The sequence below is a fragment of the Perissodus microlepis genome, chromosome 12, assembly GCF_051167445.1.
Source record: "Perissodus microlepis isolate ML-2025 ecotype Zambia chromosome 12, ASM5116744v1, whole genome shotgun sequence".
NCBI classification, from domain to species: Eukaryota; Metazoa; Chordata; class Actinopteri; order Cichliformes; family Cichlidae; genus Perissodus; species Perissodus microlepis.
The window spans coordinates 6,564,065-6,586,286 of NC_140472.1; the positions used below are offsets into that span (position 1 = coordinate 6,564,065).

The window sequence follows — 22,222 nt, forward strand, 5'->3', positions numbered from 1 at the left end:
AACTAGGTCAAGTAGATGACATCCCAGCCTGATACATACTGATGCGCCCAAAAATACCAGCGCTTTAGCTGGTGTTGTATTTTTCTGAGGATTCTGCAAAATGTGGTCCTATACAGAGCCAGCGTTGCAGAGACAGCTTTGAGATTTCAGTATGTTAGTTTGTATGTAGAGGGTTTGTTAACAAGACAGCATGACAGATGTGAAAAATGCAGTCACCTGTATTTAAAGGTGAGATAAAGATTGACAATGAGTGTGATCCGATGCCTTTGTGCAGATGCATGTAATAATGTAGTAATCGTTGATAAACGCTCATGGGTCAGAATATCAGCTTGTTGATGGCCATTAGGGCTGGCGTGATGCAGTGACACAGTGGTCCTTCTCAAAGATTAAATAACATTAGTGGGCTTCCACATGAATGCTTATCTAACTTTATCACATTTAACTGTGTGTAAAAACTGAATAAACTTGGAAAAACAATCAACAGTTTAAATATACAGAATTATAACCAGTTTGAATGTAATAAATTAAAAAAAAAAACATTAATTAAAGCTTTTTTTTAAACTTGTGTAGATTTAATTGTGGAAAGAATTATAATTATATGCATGCAAAATATATATGCACGATAATAGATCTATTTTGTGCATGCGACTGATAAGATGATGATATAAAGAAGGAAGGATAAGAAGTCCAAACCGAGTCCTTGTGTAGTTGGTGATTTCGCTCGCACATATCATGTGTTTGATTACTCAAGCCTTGATATTTGTCTGTAAACACTCCAAACACGGTTGTTTTTCCCCATCAAGTTGCTCTATATTCACAGATAATGTACTGTTTGCACAACACTGGATATCTTTGTGTTCTGTGCCTAAATTCATCATTGCTCCCACCTGTTTTTCTGACCTGTCGCTTCCACAGGAACAACAGCATAGATTACATGGAGCTGCGTCTGTGGATCGGCATGCACTCGTGCCTACAGTGTTTCATCCTCGTAGCTACAGATGCCAGTTACATCATCAAATACATGACGCGTTTTACTGAGGAGGGCTTCTCCAGCCTTATATCCTTCATCTTCATCTCTGACGCCATCAAGAAGATGGTGGGCGCCTTCAAATATTATCCCATCAACACAGACTTTAAGCCCGACTATGTCACCACCTACAAGTGCGAGTGCCTGGCCCCAGACCCGAGTGAGTTCACCCCTTGACTCAGGGATAGAGAGAAAAGGGGGATTATTAGTCTCATTGGACTGACATGACAGGCAGATTACAGAAGCAAACGCATGTGTGTGTTCACTTTATCAACAGCTTTATTTGAGAATGCCGTCAGCTTTAATGTCTTGACTTCATTGGTTTAATTATTACTTATAACAATATGTGAATAAATGCAGTACAGCAAACTAAATAACTTTAATTATGCGTAGGGCTCATGATAGGGTCATGAAGCAGGATCAAGATCTGTTGATTGTTGACAAGAAAAGAAATTATCACTCAGTGTTATTGTGAATTTTATTTATCTCAGCTTTGGTACTTATTTCACAGTTAAAATATTAAAACTAATTTCTCACGTATATCAGAAAAAAGATTTAAAATGAATGGCTGTCGAGGTAATAATGCGCGTCAGTTTTTAGTCGATCAGGTAATAATGAAACGTTTGCCTGCTACAAAGAAATGTTAGATCTTTTTTTTTGTCCACTGGTTTCCTTTGCAGTGTTTTCTCACTGACAGAGCGTTCACTTTAATGGCATACATCATTAATGTGTCTCCTAGCAGATGCCTCCTGTGGTTATTTTAAGCTGCCACCGGTCCACATTATTTAGCACACCAAAGATTAAATTATACTGTTTTAGCTGTTTTTGACCATCTATAGCTGTACAGGCATATCAAGCATATGTTGGAGGCAACTTATTACAACTATTAACATCACACAGAGAGGACTGACAAATAACTACACTATAATAGGTCTGTGGGTGTCTTTGTCATCATTTCTTTATAACCATACTTGTGATGATATCTGGAGTAGAGTTATAATAGTTTTGTATTTTCTAATTACTATTTATTTTTATTTCATTTTCACCTTTTGGTTGCGATTTAGTGTAGTCATTTCAGCCACCACCAGTATTGTTATTGTTTGAAAATGCAAAGTTTTAATTTCCGTTTTAGTCTTTATAATTAGTATTACTGTCTAAGGGGTTGGGGTGGTGGCGGGTCAAGGTAAGGCTGTCCTATGTTGGTAATAATGTAATAAGTTTGCAGAAAAGCTGGTGCCAATCCATGGACAGATCACTGGTGCATCTCAGTGCCAACACAGAGACAGGCAACAGTTCACACTCTTACCTGATCCAACACTTATCTGTCTTTATTGAACAAGTTTCATCAATCAATCAATTAAAGCAGATTTTTATGCATTTCAAAATCTTAAATGGTTTTTATATGTACCTATTTTCAGTGATATCAGCTATAATAGCAGGAAATTAACTAGGCATATCATTCTTTTCTTTCTGTTTTTGCCATCTTTTTCAAGTAACCTACATTTGACAGCAGCATAATAAAAATGGAAAGTTCTGTTTTCGGTGTGCCACCCCAATATGTTTAGTGCCCCCCATATGGCCACGCCTACAAAACAAATCTGGAGCCCCCCCGATGTAAGAGGCATGATTTAGGAAAATCAGTACAGGTATTGCAAGAAAATACAAGCAACTTTTTAACACTCTCAGTCTCAAATTAAACTTTTTGTTGCTAATGCACAACCAAGTCCTGCAGTGGTACTTCTGAGTAATCAGGTTGTTAGTTTTTAACTGTTGCAAATCGGCAACGCCTGCCTTGAGAGGGTTAAAAGCGGTTGACTCACAGTCCTGTAGATATACAGAGCCTCAAATATACCACTAAAACAAAGTATATTTCCTCTAGATTTTTATTTTATTTTACTTCATTTTTTGAAGTTCACAAAATCGCTTCAGATAGTTTTGATTTTTTAAAAAGTGATTTAGTTTAGTTTTCTTTTTTTGTTTGTTTGTTTTAGTTAATTATAGTAACCTTGGTCTGCAGTGATAACAGCTTTATTCTTCTTGGGTTGAGGGGTTTGATGATGGTAATCTACCCACCTTTTTTCAAGTGCAGGTAATTTGCAGTCATTTCTGCAGACATTGATTTCTGTAACTGATTGTTATCTTGTTTGCTTTTGCCATGCACAAACAATTTGGCTGCCGTCTCTTGCAAGTGAGTACCCCTTTGTCTGTCTGCATGAGACTCAGAGTGCTCTCTGTCCAGCTGCTGGATTCTCATTATATTTTGCGTTTCTTCTTTCCTCCCCTTTTGTTTTCTTCATCACCCCATCTACACTATCCGACTCATTACCTGGCTCCTCCCTACTCTCTCTCTCCCCAATCCGTGAACAGTGGCTGCAATGATCTTCAATGGTTTAGCTCCAATGCCAGATAACAGCTCTAGTGTCTCTGGGGTGAGTGCTTGCTTTCATTAAATGTTTAATTTTCTACTTTTTGTTGCTATATTTCAAGATAAATGTCCACAGAGTTGGCGACATTGCAGCTGCAGACGTGCTTTGTTTACAGCTAACCCAGGTGTCAGCTCTGTCTCTAAAAGAAGTCGCTTTCCCTCCTCTGTGTCTGCGTCTCTCCATCAACCCCACTGACCTTTCACTATTACTAACTTTACATCTGCGCCGACAATTTTTCGCTCTCTACGTGTCTTTGTCGAAACACTATGCTCTTCTTCATCCTCTCTTACTGCTGCCAACACCATCCCAGTTGAATGTGACAGCTCTGGACTGGAGTCAGCTGAGCAAGAAGGAGTGTGTGAAGTATGGAGGCTCTCTGGTGGGAAAGTCCTGCAAGTACGTCCCCGATCTGGCCCTCATGTCCTTCATCCTCTTCTTTGGCACCTACTCCATGACCGTCTCCCTCAAGAAGTTCAAGTTCAGCCGCTACTTCCCAACCAAGGTGGGTAAACTATCTGTCTACATATGTGTCCTTTTGAACCAAGTTACACAATGTTTTTGCAAAACTCATAATTAACTTTTTCATCATAGTGGATTGAAAACAAGTATTAAAACAGTCTATTTTTTTTTTTTTAAAGAAAAGACCTATACATGCAAGCAAAAAGAGCGAAATTAATGAAAATGTACAAACCAGCAGAATTGTTTGAGCAGGTGGAAGAGAGCCTGGAGAGGTGGAGGTAAGAAGAAGCTAGACTGAATATATGTATGTAAACAGTGAAGCTGCAAGTAGAGGTAGTGAAGTTAGATGTATTTAAATACCTGGGATCAGGTATGGACAGGATTAAATATGAGCATATCAGAGGGACAGCTCAGGTTTAGCGGTTTGAAAAAAGTCAGAGAGGCAAGGCTGAGATGGTTTGGGCATGTGCAGCAGAGTGATAATGGATATTTTGAAAGAAGGATATTTAATATGGAGCTACCAGGCTGGAGGAAAAGAGGGAGATCCCAGAGAAGATTCATGGATGTAGTGAAGGAGGACAGGAAGAGGGTTGGTGTGACAGAAGAGAACACTAGGGTGAGATGGAGGCAGATGATCTGCTGTGGCTGAAAGAAGAAGAAGAAGATAGTATAAACAAAAAAATGGCTGCCAGGTTTTTGAAAGTATTAGATGTTTTTGGGCAGAAAACCTAGCTATTAGATCATTGTTCTTCCTTTTTACCTGCACAGCAACTCTTCTAGCAGGAAGTGGAGAGCCAACCAGACAAAGAAGTAATTCTTCTTATTTTACTGTATTCCTTTTTCAGACACCAGGATTACATTTGACTAAAGTGAAACTTGGCAGGCTACTTTTTCTTTTCAGTATTTATGAGCAGCTTCCTGCCTATTAGACCTCGGAAGCATCTCATCTTTAAGTTCTGCAAATGTTTATCTTTGTAATACAGACTGTTCTCTTTTTCTATGTTTGGCACCAGCTGAGGAAACTCATCAGTGACTTCTCTATCTTCATGTCCATCATGACCTTTGTTGGGCTGGACATGTTAATGGGACTCAAAACTCCCAAGCTTATTGTCCCAACAGAATTTAAGGTAATTTCCAAACTGTTTATATTTAGAAGAAAACAAGTAAAAAACAATTTCCAAAATGAGCAGCTCTATGACATGTTGCTGTATTGGGGACTGGTAGGGAATTTTGAATGGAAACACATGAACATTTTGGATAACAAACGTGCCCGGAGTTAGAGAAGACGATCCCTGCTGCCGTTATATCTGTTAGCGTTGCAGGGATGCAATTTGACTTTCTACAGATTGCATTAACTCTCCACAACAAAAGAACTTCATTACACTGGCTTAAAATTATGTTCCCATAATGATCTTGTGGAACTGAATCCTCGCTTTTAATAAAAATAAAGCTGCCTTTCATTTAACAGCCAACTCGACCGGATCGTGGCTGGCTTGTGATGCCTTTTGGGAAGAATCCATGGTGGGTGTATCTGGCCAGCTTTGTGCCTGCCCTGCTTGTCACCATCCTCATCTTCATGGATCAGCAGATCAGCGCTGTCATTGTTAACCGCAAGGAGAACAAACTTAAGGTAGGTGTGCAACCAGTCAAATCAACATCAAAAGCCAAAGTAACAGTCACAAAATAGCGCTATAAATTCAGACAGAAGCCTATCAACTCACAGCCTGCCCCTTATGAGGTTGCTTTTTATAGAAATGATCTTTGTTTGCCCTGCAGAAAGGCTGTGGCTATCACTTGGATCTGTTCTGGGTTGGAGTCCTGATGGCCACATGCTCCTTCTTGGGTCTGCCCTGGTACGTGGCTGCCACCGTCATCTCTATTGCTCACATCGACTCTCTGAAGATGGAGAGTGAATCGAGTGCTCCAGGAGAGCAGCCGCAGTTCCTCGGGGTCAGGTCGGTCCACAGTAGCGTAAAAACAAAGAGCTCAGAAATAAAAAGGAAAGTGCAGTTTGTCAAATAGGCCGCCACTACCAACATCACAGAGCTACAGAACCACTGTCCTAAATCCTTTGTAGCTGACGTAGACAAGTGCATTGTGAAACTGACTTGACGCTCTCTTGTGTCCCATCAATGTCAAACATACAGAGAACAAAGAGTGACAGGCATACTGGTGTTCGTTCTCACTGGAGTCTCCATCTTCCTTGCTCCTGTACTTAAGGTATGAGGTGCATAATGGATGTTTTTATTTTTGTTTTTGTAATTGCTATATGAAGCATGGCTTTTTTTCTGTGCTGTTTCCTCAAGATTTGTTTTTATTATCTGCAAAACTCAAGATGCTCACTACTTTTCCGTACAGGGCAACAAATTCTTTCTGAAAATATGTGCAATAAATTGGGATTACGAAATAACAATGTGCAATATATAAATTAAAAAATTAATGAATCAATAAATTATGTTAAACAAATTTCAGGTACCCACATTTTGAAGCCTCCATATTAGTTTTTCAGTTACCCTGTTTGGGTGGTTATTAGCTTGGTTAGAGCTGTGTCTACAAACTCTACACATCTACACTCATTTTTGCTAAGAGTCAGAATTTCACTCTCATTGTGATGCTGTGAACTCTCTTAATTATGGCCAACATGTACCTTCACTTGCAGTTCATCCCCATGCCTGTGCTGTACGGTGTCTTCCTCTACATGGGTGTAGCATCTCTCAGTGGAATCCAGGTACCATGCGTATGCCAGCTGGTGTTATTTATGATTTGAGTAATTTGTGGCTGGGCAGCTTACTTATTGAGTTACAGACAGCAGGTGTGAAGTGGCTTATTTAAAGCTTTTAAGCAAAACATGTAACAATAACAACCAACAGGTATGCTGATACCATTATGTCCATATAGACCGCAAAGATGAAAAAATCGAAAAGAAAAGAAAAAGGTTTTCAATTCGACACAATGTGTGAAACAACAATAAATAAACTGCACAAGTCTGCTCTAAATAATTTAAGCACTCATGATCGTTGTAAGTTTATTTGTATTTAACATAAATTCCTGCCCCTCAACCCTCTTGTTGTCATTGCTTCCACAGTTCTGGGACAGGATAAAGTTGTACATGATGCCTTCCAAGCACCAACCTGACTTCACCTACCTGCGTCATGTTCCTCTCAGAAGGGTACACCTGTTCACTCTGATCCAGATTACATGTCTGGCTGTGCTCTGGGTCCTCAAGTCCACCTTCTTGGCAATCATATTTCCCGTTATGGTAAGTGTGATGAAATACTCCGTTTTGCACCACAAATTATAGATCCTGTGTTGTGAGATGGATGGAGCTGAGAGACAAGTGTTTTGAAATGGAAGAAACACAGATGCTGCTGCTAAAACTACAGGGTGGGCCATTTATATGGATACACCGTAATAACATGGGAATGGTTGGTGATATTAAAGTCCTGTTTGTGGCACATTAGTATATGTGAGGGGGCAAACTCCTCAAGATGGGTGGTGACCATGGTGGCCATTTAGAAGTCGGCCATCTTGGATACAACTTTTGTTTTTTTCAATAGGAAGAGGGCCATGTGACACATCAAACTTATTGGTAATGTCACAAGAAAAACAATGGTGTGCTTGGTTTCAACGTAACTTGATTCTTTCATGAGTTATTTACAAGTTTCTGACCACTTATAAAATGTGTTCAATGTGCTGCCCATTGTGTTGGATTGTCAATGCAACCCTCTTCTCCCACTCTTCACACACTGATAGCAACACCGCAGAAGAAATGCCAGCACAGGCATCCAGTATCCGTAGTTTCAGGTGCTGCACATCTCGTATCTTCACACCATAGACAATTGCCTTCAGATGACCCCAAAGATAAAAGTCTAAGGGGGTCAGATCGGGAGACCTTGGGGGCCATTCAACTGGCCCACGACGACCAATCCACTTTCCAGGAAACTGTTCATCTAGGAATGCTCGGACCTGGCACCCATAATGTGGTGGTGCACCATCTTGCTGGAAAAACTTAGGGAACGTGCCAGCTTCAGTGCATAAAGAGGGAAACACATCATCATGTAGCAATTTCAAATATCCAGTGGCCTTGAGGTTTCCATTGATGAAGAATGGACCCACTATCGTTGTACCCCATATACCACACCAAACCATCACTTTTGTTGTTCCAACAGTCTTGGAGGGATCCATCCAATGTGGGTTAGTGTCAGACCAATAGCGGTGGTTTTGTTTGTTAACTTCACCATTCACATAAAAGTTTGCCTCATCACTGAACAAAATCTTCTGCGTGAACTGAGGGTCCTGTTCCGATTTTTGTTTTGCCCATTCTGCAAATTCTGTGCGCCGATCTGGGTCATCCTCGTTGAGATGCTGCAGTAGCTGGAGTTTGTAAGGGTGCCATTTGTGAGTAGCTAATATCTGCCGAAGGGATGTTCGACTAATGCCACTCTCCAGTGACATGCGGCGAGTGCTACGCTGTGGGCTCTTGCTGAATGAAGCTAGGACAGCCACTGATGTTTCTTCATTAGTGACAGTTTTCTTACGTCCACATTTTGGCAAATCCAACACTGAACCAGTTTCACGAAACTTAGCAAGCAGTTTGCTAACTGTAGCATGGGAGATGGGTGGTCTCGTAGGGTGTCTTGCATTGAAATCTGCTGCAATGACCCGGTTACTGCGTTCACCAGATATCAACACAATTTCGATCCGCTCCTCACGTGTTAACTTCTTCGACATGTCAATGGCTGTGAACAAAGAGAAACTTGTAAATAACTCATGAAAGAATCAAGTTACATTGAAACCAAGCACACCATTGTTTTTCTTGTGACATTACCAATAAGTTTGATGTGTCACATGGCCCTCTTCCTATTGAAAAAACAAAAGTTGTATCCAAGATGGCCGACTTCTAAATGGCCACCATGGTCACCACCCATCTTGAGGAGTTTGCCCCCTCACATATACTAATGTGCCACAAACAGGACTTTAATATCACCAACCATTCCCATTTTATTATGGTGTATCCAAATAAATGGCCCACCCTGTACATGAATCTTTTCCACATATAGAAGCTGTAAATGTGCAGAATATGTAAAAGCGATAGTTTTAATGGTGTTTTTAAAGTATGTAAATACTGCTCTGATTTTACTGTGTCAACCAGTGATTCCCATTAACATCACCTATACATGGCATCCAGAAAATCATATTCACAGCATAACTCATATATGAGATGAATGTTACCAGGAGCTGAAACAAGATCTCTGTGTTGGTCTGTCTCTGTGTCAAACACCAGATCCTGGGCCTGATGGTGGTCAGAAAGATGCTGGACATGGTCTTCTCCCAGCACGACTTGGCGTGGGTGGATGACCTCCTGCCTGAAAAAGAGAAGAAGAAGAAGGATGATGACAAGAAGAAGGGGAAGGAAAAGGAGAAGGAGAAAGAGAAGAAGAAGCCCAAACCTGATGACAGTGAGGAGGAGGTGAGAAACTCAAGCTTTTGCTGCCCCCTACAGGACTGACAAACCATGACATAAGTGTGTGAAGCGCACCGTCTGTACTGTGTGTGTATGTGTTTGCTTGCAGGACAAGTATCACGGCTACGCGAACCACTCACCCAGCTCTGAGTCAGACTTGGATCGAAGGTACTGTGTTCTCAAACTGCACATCCCCTACAAAGACCTCGTCTATCCTGATGTCACACAGACTCAGTGGGGAGCATACTGCCAGGCTGCAGCCACACGCAGGGCTCTTTAACACACACAGATATATATATGTCAAAGTGCACAGTTAAAGGGTCAGTTCACAAAATATACATAAGGATCAGTGATGTAGCATAAATGGTAAATGGCCTGTATTTGTATAGCGCTTTACTCAGTCCCTAAGTCCCTAAGGACCCCAAAGCGCTTTACACTACATTCAGTCATTCACACACTGGCAATGGCAAGCTACATTGCAGCCACAGCTGCCCTGGGGCGCACTGACAGAGGCGAGGCTGCCAGACACTGGCGCCACCGGGCCCTCTGACCACCACCAGTAGGTGGGCAAACATGGGGTTAGCCCAAGGATATTTGGCATGCAGCCAGGAGGCAGCCTGGGATCGAACCACCGACCTTCTGATTAGTGGTTGACCTGCTCTGCCACCTGAGCTACAGCCACATAAGACATAAAACAGTCCAAACTAGGAAAATGCATTCAGCATAATTTCACACACGGTTTAAATCCTGCATATAAGCACAATTTTGAAGAACTTATAGTATTTTTGTCCACAACATCTCAAAGGTTTGTAATGTACTTTGTTTAGAAGCATTTGTTAATTTGCAGGTTTGGATTATAAAAAGAAAATATAGCTGACAAATACCCTTTGATGTGTTACTATAAATTAAGATATGCAGTTGTTCAAAAATAATTAAAAGTAGCTCCAACTTTACCAGTTGGTAAGCTCCTTTGATTTAAAGCTATATTAATCTCACCCCCCTCTTTTTTGCAGAGAATATTTCTTGGGTGGAATGTACCTGCAAAAAAATGTATTAGTTACACTGATTTCTGTATAGCTCATTACCACTAGAGGGAATTGCATGTTTGTGCAGTTTGGGTGAACTGGAACATAGACAAAATAAGAAACTTTAACTGAATGGCTCATCAAACTAAACAGGAAACTGGCAAATACTTGGATAGACTCGGTCGCATGAAAATTGATCACATAGCCTTTTTATATTGATACACTGACTTATTGCACACCCTTTAAATGGCCTGTATTTTAACAAGAAATTCAATTCATTACTTCTGTATTTTCCTCTGTATGTTTTGTAAACATACACATGTGCAGTCCCATGGTTGTCATCATGTGTCATGTTTGAGTTCGGTCTCCTCTCCATGCACTTTAAGGCAATGCAGATGGTTGTTGTGCTGAACAGTGTAATGTTTTAAATATCTGACAGCCTGTGTCTGAGCTGCCCTCTGCACACAACTCAGCATGTTGTTACTCTTCACTGCTCACCTTAAAGCAGCATAGTTTTGCTATGTATCTCAAAGGCTTCAGTGTTCGTTGTGTAGTTTAACATAGTGTGCGAGCAGTCAAACTACATGAAGTTATTGTGTGGTCTTTTTTGGTCCTGTGTGTATCTAGCACATAGAGAGGATATATTTTAGGCCTCTGTATACACAACTGTATAATCATCCATGTGCAGCATACATCATTTGGTTGTTTCTTTTTCTTCCATGTGCTGAATCTCTTTAGTACATCAGTCACACCTGCATGTGATATGTAGTCAGACCCCAGCTCTCCAACCTGCCTCCGTCCCTCACAGCAGTTTCATTGCATACATTTTGCACTGAAAGTGCCATTTACATTATTTAACCATAAATACTGTAACTTTGGGCTGTTTGCCCTTTGTGGCTGATTCAAATGTTCCCATCATGTCTGCATTGCTTTATTAGAGGCATGGTTTGGAATTGACACTGTGAACTTGTTTGCTTACATGCAGCCATCTGTGGAAGTACATAAATTCTCTGTGACGTTATTTTATTGAAGGATTTATACAAACACAAAATGCACTGATCGCTGGACCTTTGAAGCTATTGTATGAGTTTTTATACAAGTCTTTACAACATGTGCTGACATAATGCAAAAGGCAGGCAGGCATAATAGTGCACAATCAAAAACTCAAAAACACTTGATATCAGAGTCAAAACAAATTTATCATTGCAAATTAACATTTAAAAAAGTAGGATGTTTTATTATTATGTTATTCCAATGTACTCAGTAAATTCAAGCTATGTTTGCTCACGTTTAATTTCAACCACAGGCTGCATATAAAAGATGGGTATGGCCACTATAGCATCACCCAGTGGTTAATGAAGTCCTCTTATGAAAGCCAGATGAGCATATTCACCATCCATTTCCGATAGATGTCTATTCAACTAGACTTGATTTAGAAACCAGGGCTCCCCCTGCTGGCCATTAGAAGGAATACGAGTTTAGTGCACTTTACTTTTCAGACCATAATGTAGGTACAGTCTATGTCATTCACAGTGTGGGAACCATCAGCTAGTCTGCTGACTCCCTGTGGGAGCAACAGCCAATATTTTGGGACTGATTTCACTCATTAGCTAAGCGCTAACCCAAACTGCTGTAGTCATCGTGTCTCACAGCCAAGCTCCGCCGCATTCCCCTCCCCTCCTGGTAGAACCACTGTGTCTTTGGCTATGGGTGTGTATGGTACCTGGTGTGTACGGTAACTGGACCTTGCCCTTCTCAGCATCACCCTCCATTTGAAGATCTCCTGTCCGTCGTCTCCTACCGTGACCATGGGCCGAGGAATGCCGTGCCCGGTGCCCCAGGTCAAGATCGAGATGGAGTCAGATTACGATTCAGACATCGACCACCACCGGCCCCGTGACATGAGCAGTGAGACCACATTATAAAGCTGAGACACGATATCTCATTGACTGAAGAACATAAAACAAAGTGTGGGCAGACTACTGAAAGCAGCCAGTGCTGACCCGCAGACAGCACAGGATGGCACAGACACCTGACAGCTGAACCCAGTGAGATGGGACTGATGCAATAACTGCACTTAAGACTGCACTTGGATAAGTTTTTTTAAAAAATATTATTTTAAACTGGTCCATTTGGCATACATTGCTCTGAATGGTACATTGAAAACTATATACTTGTGTATGTATATAATGTAAAGGACTGTAACAAGCGGAAATATTTATCTGTATAGTGTTTTTTGTGAAAATGTATCTTATTATAGCTATATTGTACTATCATTGTAATTACACTAAATCCACACTATACAAGGCCCAAACTTAATGTACTATGCTCTCATAAGCCTGGATGTACAGAATTGGATTTCAATGCAAGATACATGAAAATAAGCAATACCTTAGCAACCAGAGCCATGCCTTTGTTGCACTTGTGTTTTGGTGTGTTTGAATATGCAACAGTGAACCTGACCCTCCCCACCTCCCAATTTCCCCCCCAGTTCAACACTATAATAGCACAAGCAGGAGTAAAAAGAAACAACCAAAAGGCCACGATGTTGTGATGTTTGTTGAAAAGGATCCATTTATTTTGTAAGATGTAGCGAGCAGGTTCATATTAGTGTTCTTAAAAAAATCTGTGTGAGAAATTAATTACTTCAACCACATAGCAAAGACATTTACACACAAAGAATATTAATGAACTAACAGAATTTGTGTAATTAAACTTCTATTATTTCAAACTGTGCGTGTTTTTTCCTCAGAGATATACAGCACGGATGTATCACAGCCAAATCTGTGGCTTAGCAAATGTTGATTATTCCAACAGTGCTTTCATTCTTTCTGATCCAAGACCGATGAGGCACATTTTGCTAAACATTAAACCTCATTTATCTGATAGAGAAATACAACAAGGCTTTAATATTAGCAATGTGGACTTCTGCAGCCTGCAGATACATACATTTATAAACAAGAGAGATGAGAGATAGCCTTTATTTGTCAGTTGCAGGTCTTTTGCCCACAACCGAGATGACATCTTCTTAGAAATGCATTGATCTAATATATGGTAGATGACCCCCTACAAATTCTGACTTTGTTGAATAAAAGGACGCCTACTGATGACTGAAATCCAAACGACAATTGTGCAACAACAAAAAAGTTTGTAGAAGAAAAACTTCCAGAGCAAAGAGAGAATTTTAAAGCCTTATTTTAGGAGAAATTCAAAAGTTTTAAACAGTTTTATCAGATCTGATTGGTGATTCTGAAAATGCAATATCCCATGACCACTGGAAATCTTCACCCAAAAAACTGACTGGCAATATTATCTCAAGAAAACATTATAAAACGGGACACTACACTGAATGTCTAAGCCAAATATTAATATTATTACTATTCACAGCAGATGGCTGCTCCTCCCCAAGAATCCTCCTTCCTGTTCAAACTGAGTTTTTCCTCCCCACTGTCGCAATGTGGTTATTCACAGGGAAGGGGGTCATCTGATTGTTTGACTTTTCTCTATTATATGAAGCACCTTGAGGCAACTATTATTGTGATTTGGCTGTATATAAATAAATCTGAATTGACTATTACTAATATTCATAAAAGAATCATCCCAATTTCAAATGAGTCATAGTACTTCATAAGAATTCGTTCACTTTAACGTCTTTCTATAATCAGCCAGTGCAGTCTTTAGTCAAAAGGAACTGGATGCATCACGTCAGCGCGCATGAGATGTTCTGTGGTGGATCAGAGTGTTTTGTGAAGCCATCAGCAAAGCCCTCCGCTTCCACCAATGTGGGTGTCCTGTTGCACATGGGGCACTGTTTATTTCGTTCCTGTGAGGCTCTCATCCAGATGATGAGGTTCCAGCGCTGACCAGAAGAGATGGGTAAAGCACCGTGCATATGTTGACCCCGATGGAGGAGGCCCTCAGTCACCCTGTGTTCAACCTCTGAGCACTCGGTCTCACTTACAGGAACCTACAGAGAGGGCAAAAACTATTAATTATACTTTTGTATCAAATAATTTTTAAATGATTTTATATCTATATGTTTTTAGTTGTACACAACAGAAACGAAAAACATATCATAAACAACATCATAAATCATAGCAGGGCATCACCTGTCTCATATCACCAAAATAAAGGTTGCCCTCAGTGAACTCCTTGCCCAGTGAAACATTCAGGGTGACTTCTGCATTGTCATAGTGGTAGCTCAGGTCCAGATCTTCATTCATGTCATATTTGACCACAAAGGCCTTGTGACTATCCAGACAGCACCCCCCACAGTCTGGATAAAGCAGGGAGGTGAGTGGCAGCAAGTACTGTTCACGGAGAGGTGTGATGAAGTGCTCGTCAAAGCCCAGCTCATTAAGGAGAATCTGAAGATACAAGGAAGAGCAACAAGACAACTTATACAGCTTTATTTCTACAAAGGTAGAGACACTCTCTGAAATGTTAATAAAAGCACAAATACAGGAATTTCCAAATCATTTAAACCAGCGGTCCCCAACCCCCGGGCCTCGGACCGGTACCGGTCCGTGAGTCGTTTGGTACCGGGCCGCGAGAGTTGAGGCTCAGGTGTGAAATGTATAGTTTTCAGGGTTTTTAATCGGTTTTCAGCGTTATTTTGTTATCGTTTTTATCGTTTACTCGGTTTTCCTTGGTCTTTTCACGTGTGTTATGAATAAATTTTCTTTTTTTCGGTACCGGTACTAGTTTTATTTTGTTGTATTTATCCGCGACACCTTAAAGGCCGGTCCATGAAAATATTGTCGGGCATAAACCGGTCTGTGGCGCAAAAAAGGTTGGGGACCGCTGATTTAAACCGTCCATTTAAATTGCTATACCTACAAAAGACAGCATATCCAAGTAATGCTTACAAAAAGAAATTCCTGTGATTTTTTTAGCTAATTTGGTGAAGTATTAGAAAATAAATAATTGCATTTATTTTTTGGTTGGGCAAGTAGTTAAACATACAGCCCCAACCTCCCATCACCCCCACTCGTTTGCAGCAGAAGGCTCAGTTGGTTGCCAACCGCTTTTATTTGGTTAAATCCCCATATAAAATCTATCTACAAAGAAAAAAATAAAGCGCAACTTGAGACTGAGACAGCATTGTGGGAAATCTTGGATACTGAATCCTCCAAGCTAAAAAGGAGAAACAGCAAACAGCTTATCACCGCATAATCCAAAAGCCAGCATCAGTGATGGTATGAAAGTACATTTGGCATGGATCACTTGGACATCAGTGAGATTAGACAAAATCTATAATAATTCAAACTTGTGGCCCAAATCTTGTTTTTAGAGTCATTAAAGATGTAAACATCTGGCCACAACTGCACAGTTAAGGAGATGGTATAGAGTGTTTTCAGCGGTTTCAGAAGGCTTTAATTTATTACCCCATACTGGTTCATTGTGTTGGGTCTTCCTTTAGGGGCTGCAGACTGCTCAAAGTGCTTTAACTCCTCCATAAGATCCTCACAGAAGCTCTTGTCAAACAAAGGAAAGCGATACACTCTTGCAGCTGCAACAGAGAGGAGAGAATAAGTTAAAGATGCTCTGTGTGGCATAAAGCTGTGGAGTTAACGACAATAAAATGTCTTGATTGTCTTGAGCTGTGGTAAAACTTCGGGCACTGTGATTCTAGCCCTTTCTTCTCCGCCACTTGTTATAAATCAGTAGTTCTATTAATAGACATCATTGCTTAGCATTCAAACTGAGCCATCACGTCTGTTATGGCCCTAGCAGGGCCTGCCATGACTTTGACCCAGTATGAGTGTGTCCTGCCATCTCTTCCGCCTTAGGTGCTGCCTTTTTTGGTACAACTGAATCTACTCAGCAATTAAACCAGATAAGTCCAAAGAAAGGAGAACTCTGATGCCAGAGAGCCTTTTATTTTGGCTTGCAGGTTGTGAGGTGTGTTTGCTGTGGCTCTGTGTTACTTTCTGGTGATAAAGCCTTTTTTTAAACTTACTATCTGGTGACCAAATCCTGGGTCTTACCATTTTCTCCTTTCTTTCAAAGGTGACAACAGCTTCTCCATCTCTCTAGTTGGATTTGTAATAACAATATTAATAAAAGCCTTAATTTCACAATTTCGCCTCCATGTCTCCCTTTTCTCAATTCAGACACTTTTTGTTAGTCTCCCACATCACTTGGACTTTTTAGGGAAATGTAACAACTTCACATTTGAATCTCTGTCTCTGAGGAGTTAAAAGAACTTCCCAGCTTACCCACTTGTTCCTCCAACAAGCCTAAGAGGCCTTCTTCGGTGGCACTGTCGCTTTGACAGTACTCAACAATCTGTTTGAACTCTGAAGCAAGGTAAGACTCCTGAGGGGAAGTGAAGTGCAAATGTGTTTTATCAAGGTGTTAATGTTTCATTATTCACAATGCCGATGATGGTTAATGCAGTGACTACCTGGAGATGGTAGACATGAGGATGCAGAGGCCGGTAAATATCTTTGATAGCAGCAGCTCTTTGAGCAGATGTCACACCTAGATGCTTTCGTTTGTCCACTTCCTGGGAAATCTAAACATAAACAGGGCGGACACTTTCAGTTTATTAGTAATGCAAAAATTTATCATTTGTTACCTCAGATACTTTTCATAAAATATTAATTCTCTAGTTATTCTCTGTTTGTTATACCTTCCTAATGAGTTAGGCTTGAATGCTTCATGGCATTAACAGGTCACTTATGAATCCCAATGATATTGATACCATTCTAAAAAGAGATGCTCCTTTCTCTTTTAAGCTGATCCAGGGCCAGCAAATTGAAGTGCACATAGATGCCACTAGTGGAGCATCAGCTGTTCTCAAAGAGCTGAAAAACATCTGTACTACAGACATCAGAGGCAGCAGAGTTTAACTGTTAAGCTGGCTAATCACTCACATCCAGAACTGCCATGATTTCAGCAGCAGCAGCTTAGTTTTCAGTGTTTTGTTTTTTTTTTATATCTGAACACAAATACCAGTATGTACAGTGTGCCCCAGCAAAATAGCAAAAAAAGGTACGAATTAAATCCAGATTTCCTCCGTTATTTTCACCGGTAGCCGGTAGCCAGGTGATTATCAGCAGTTACCACGCCTACCTAGCCGCATCAGAGCCATTTTCCGTCAAAGACCTCCATTTTAGACCCACCTATAGACAAGTGACTGGACAGACATCACATGCAGTAAATTTGGGCCCACGTGGGTTTTGGCCTTGGAACGTCTGATTGGTTGAAGTAACGTGAACGTGGCATCGTTACTGTGATTCTATTGGCTCAAACAATTAAAAAGAGGTGTCGATCATGCAAATTGACGAAAAGAAACCAAAGTTACAGCCTCTCAGAGTTTAAAGGGCCAGAGACCAATTTAACGCTCCATGCGCACGGCAGAAAAGGACCATTACTAGGGCTGGGCCAAATTATACTGTTCACGGTAGTACCGGTACAATGTTAGGCAACGATAAGAAAATGAAATATCGCGATAGAATATGGGTAAAACGCGCATGCGCAGTGCCTTTGTTTTCATGCGCACACAGCCGAAAAAGCACAGCAGCAACGGAGAATGAGAAGGGGCAAAGCGGATTGTTGAGTGAAACGGGTGAACCAGAATTGGTTTGTAAAAATGGTGCAACTTCAGTGATGTGTTTGGTTTGGTGTTTGTCCGTCAGATACACAACAAAGCACATTTTTTGTGCATGCCGTCATTGGTTGTGTCCAAATTCATGGTCTGCATCCTCCTGAGGCCGCATTTGTAGACCGATTACGTCACAGCGACGCACCGAAGGCTGTCCAAATTGGTAGACTCCTCCGAATGCAGCCGACAAATGCGTCCTCCTTTTCCCCGAATTTGAAGGATGGGTCGGGTGTGTCCTTCGTGGCCCACTATATCCCAGAATTCAAACTCCAGTTTCCAACAATGGCGGCCGCTACCCAGAAAGATTACTCATACTAATCTTTCTGGGTCACAAAATAAACTTTTAACATATTTTCAGGGGAGAAAGTAGCTGTGTAAACATCAAATATCTGCTCAGTTTATCAAGATATCGCATATTTGCAAAAGTGCTTCGACGTTTTCGGAGACGTCTGCTACCCACCAGCTCGATAGCTAGTTGGGAGCTCAAGGGTCACTGAAGCCGCCGAGAACGGCACAACTCCCGGCGCATCATTTTCAGATCACCGCAGACTTTCGCTACTCAGGTTAAACGTAATATATAAGTCACTCAGACAACCTAAAAATGTTATTGTTTGGCTTTTTTCAGTGTTTTATTTGTTCGCGAGTAAATCGGTTTGGCTGAGATTAAAGTTATTAGATTAGATTAGATTAGATTAGATAAAATAAAACTTTATTAATCCCCCAGGTGGGTTCCTCCTTGGTTTTTACACAGCTGACTGAACGTCAAACAGAAAACTGATTAAACAGAAGTGTGAGATGGTCGAGAATTTATGCCAGTGTCCTGTTATATTTTAGATAGCACGGAGCAGATGGCCGAGTTTATTAAACTCCACCGAGACAGTGGTGACGCTGATCAGAAGGCTAGACCGTCCAATTCCACAGCCGTTTACTTCCGGCCTACCCGACCTTCTGAGGACCCGGCCCACGTAGACCGCAAAGGCCGGGTCCTCAGGAGGATGCAGCCCATGAATTTGGACACGACCGTTATTACCGTATTTGTTGGACTAAGGTGCTCTAAATCTGGGAGTAATCTGGGTCCTAAACTCCGTCTGATTCAGGTCCCAAAGTCAAACGAACACTGCAGCATCACTGAGAGTTAAAAACTGTCTAAATTCTTTCATCTTTAATAAAACGATCAGCATTGCTGCTTTACCAGGTCTAACTATGAAATTTAACATCCAGGCATCCATGAAAACAGAATTTATTACATTTAACGGAGTTAGAAGTTAGCCCGCTAGTTTCGCTAGTTACCTAAGCACGATATAGCATGTTCTGACTGAGAGATTTCTGAAAAAATTCAAACGTACAGCTCTGCTATCACTTCCAACATAAATGAAGACAGGAAACCAAACAGCAGTGACGTTTTTAGGGTTACTGAAGTTGGGCTAGCTGGTATATAATGATGTGCTACGGCAGCGGTCCCCAACCTTTTTTGCGCCACGGACCAGTTTATGCCCAACAATATTTTCACGGACCGGCCTTTAGGGTGTCGCGGATAAATACAGCAAAATAAAACTAGTACCGGTACCGAAAAAAAGAAGATTTATTTATAACACACGTGAAAAGACCCAGGAAAACAGAGTTAACGAAAAAAAACTATAACAAAATAACGCTGAAAACCGATAAAAACCCTGAAAACCATACATTTCACACCTGAGCCTCAACTCTCGCGGCCCGGTACCAAACGACTCACGGACCAGGGGTTGGGGACTGCTGTGCTACGGGATCGCTAGCAACACAGCTATGTTAGCATAACATAAACAGTGAAGCTGGAGGATAAACGCTAACACTTTTCCACTCGATAAAAGTTAACGTGAAGGTTCCTGATGGTTAGAGACAAATGCAATCGCATGGCAGGATGCTGTAAACAGACCAAACTTCAGTCAGGAGAACAACTGAAATAATCCATCCACAATAGAAGGTTAGTCATTAATATATTGCAACAACATGGGAATAGAGCAGCTGTGATAGAATACAGGGCGATAGTGGCTCAAGAGTTGGGAGTTCGCCTTGTAATCGGAAGGTTGCCGGTTCGAGCCCCAGCTTGGACAGTCTCGGTCGTTGTGTCCTTGGGCAAGACACTTCACCCGTTGCCTACTGGTGGTGGTCAGAGGGCCCGGTGGCGCCAGTGTCCGGCAGCCTCGCCTCTGTCAGTGCGCCCCAGGGTGGCTGTGGCTGCAATGTAGCTTGCCATCACCAGTGTGTGAATGGGTGGATGACTGGTTGTGTAAAGCGCTTTGGGGGTCCTTAGGACTAGAAAAGCGCTATACAAATGGCCATTTACCATTTACAGCATTAATGAATCAATGGTACAGAAGTGGAGGAAGCAAGAAGAATGAGTTGAATAAAGTTTGATTTATCTGACTGCTTTGTTTTGCTTAATGTGCCTTTTAATCCCGTGCACCTTATGGTCTGAAAAATACATATTTGATTTTTTTATTTGGCACACTGCAGTTTAATGTTGCAAAGCACCTCTTTTTAACTTCAGGTCCATAACCAAGGTCCATCACAGAAGACCATCAAAACCAGAGGAGCTTGAGAGATCCTCCAAAATAGGAGGGATTGCTCACTGTGTGAGACTTGTTGCAAACTACTACTAGAGCTGCACCCTCTTATCCAGCAAAAAAAGACAAACAACTGACTGTTAGCATCCCTGGCACGCTAATTATTTTGAACTTGAAAGTTTTTTGTGAAATCATTTTGTTTCTGTGTACAAAGCACAATAATGTAAGGGTTTCAAATACAACTGGGATGCTTGAAACAGCTGTGTCAAAAATCCCTTGGCCTGTTTAACAACACTTGTAAAATACAGTATACTTCTTACCTTGTTGAGCACTCCCTCAAACTGTTCATCCGTGACGCAGCCCAACTTCTTCAGCAGCTGCGCGGTAACAATTAGCAAACAATACACACTTTTCAGCTCACAAAGTTGCCATGTCACCATTTCTCATCATATTTGTATTTCATATCAAAATGTAGCAAACTGGTATCCACTCACTGCATGGTAGTCCAGCCGGAACTGCTGCTCGGACACAAAACGAACATGGAGCTTGTATTCGTCCAGGAAAATGTTATCAGTCGTGAAACAGTCACAGGTATAAAACCGAGGCTTTTCTTTGCCTTCGTTCGTCATTGCTGCCTGTTCAAAGATAACTGTTTAAGACACAGGGAAAAACATTACCACGGACATTACTGTCAAACGCACGCGCTGTGACGTTGCGCTCAGTGACAAATATGTCACCTCCGGTTCGACGTCCTCCAAATTAAAAGCACCATACATACATACATCCCATTCCATCCGTCAATAGCCCCTCTGTCCAAAAGGCGTCAAAAACATGAGACAGTTATATCAAATATGAACAGCCCTTATGTACACTGAGCCTAGGTCCATGTTTTAATTTTTATTTTCGTGTGTGTGTGTGTGTGTGTGTGTGTGTGTGTGTGTGTGTGTGTGTGTGTGTGTGTGTGTGTGTATACACAGTATGTCTATGTGTTTGTGTGTTGGGTGGGTGATGTTATAATCTGTAGACAAATATAAGTATTAAAAAAACATCCACCTGGGAGTTAGATGGAGACGATCATGGACTCGAGATGCATCAAAAAAGGGACTTTTTGATTTTGTCTGTTTTCCACTGTATGTGCAGTAATGTGTCAGTTCGCACTAGTTGAAGTTATGACCCCTGTGGTTTGACTGTAATCATGAGTGTTAACAGAACTAAAGTGGTTTCAGTATAAAACTACACTTTTAGTATGATTTTGAAGGTTCCTGGAGGAACATTGGATGCACTTGTGTCTGGATTATTGCTTAGTGAAACTTGTGGTTGACACTGAGTTCGAATGGATCATGTTCCACATGTTCCCTGAACCAGATGGTGGACAACGGTGGGATGCTGCTGACTTCAACTGAAGGAGTGGGGGCGCCAGTCACAGATGGCTCTTACTACTCAGCCTCCATCGGAAGTTATTATACATCAGTTTGGTTTTTGTCCTGTATTGAATGCTTGACCACCTCTTTATCCTCTCAAGGATATTTAAGTGTGCACCAGAGTGCACAACAAGTCTGTTTTGTGGACTTGGGTCCACCTTCTGTGGGAGATGCTTTATGAATATGGGGTGTCTGCCCACTTACTGTGAGCCATTTGGTGCCTGTACAACTGCAGTAAGAGCCAG

At 41.3% G+C, this 22,222-nt stretch overlaps 2 protein-coding genes across 3 annotated transcripts in view; one reads left to right on the top strand and one right to left on the bottom strand.

Moving 5' to 3' along the window:
* The window catches only part of slc4a5a (solute carrier family 4 member 5a), a 35,685-nt gene extending 22,725 nt beyond the window's left edge, over positions 1–12,960 (top strand). The window contains exons 14-25 of the mRNA XM_084945925.1: positions 916–1,187; positions 3,422–3,456; positions 3,764–3,955; positions 4,926–5,039; positions 5,381–5,542; positions 5,689–5,867; positions 6,060–6,132; positions 6,572–6,640; positions 6,998–7,171; positions 9,197–9,382; positions 9,486–9,544; positions 12,161–12,960. Coding sequence (XP_084802051.1) covers positions 916–1,187; positions 3,422–3,456; positions 3,764–3,955; positions 4,926–5,039; positions 5,381–5,542; positions 5,689–5,867; positions 6,060–6,132; positions 6,572–6,640; positions 6,998–7,171; positions 9,197–9,382; positions 9,486–9,544; positions 12,161–12,326 — 1,681 coding nt within the window. The 3' untranslated portion in view covers positions 12,327–12,960. The remainder of the gene's footprint in view (positions 1–915; positions 1,188–3,421; positions 3,457–3,763; positions 3,956–4,925; positions 5,040–5,380; positions 5,543–5,688; positions 5,868–6,059; positions 6,133–6,571; positions 6,641–6,997; positions 7,172–9,196; positions 9,383–9,485; positions 9,545–12,160) is intronic.
* ogfod2 (2-oxoglutarate and iron-dependent oxygenase domain containing 2) lies at positions 12,950–21,277 on the bottom strand. 2 transcript variants are annotated; one of them, XM_084945924.1, is made up of 7 exons: positions 21,051–21,277; positions 20,877–20,933; positions 16,811–16,921; positions 16,640–16,722; positions 15,789–15,948; positions 14,511–14,768; positions 12,950–14,368 (listed from the first exon to the last, which is right to left on the bottom strand). In XM_084945924.1, exons 1-7 carry the CDS (start codon positions 21,183–21,185, stop codon positions 14,102–14,104), a joined length of 1,071 nt encoding a protein of 356 aa, XP_084802050.1. In that variant the 5' UTR covers positions 21,186–21,277; the 3' UTR covers positions 12,950–14,101. The 2 variants fall into 2 exon arrangements, with proteins under 2 accessions (XP_084802050.1, XP_084802049.1); XM_084945923.1 differs by having other exon boundaries at positions 15,789–15,913; positions 16,623–16,722.
* Between the last annotated feature and the right edge of the window lie 945 nt (positions 21,278–22,222).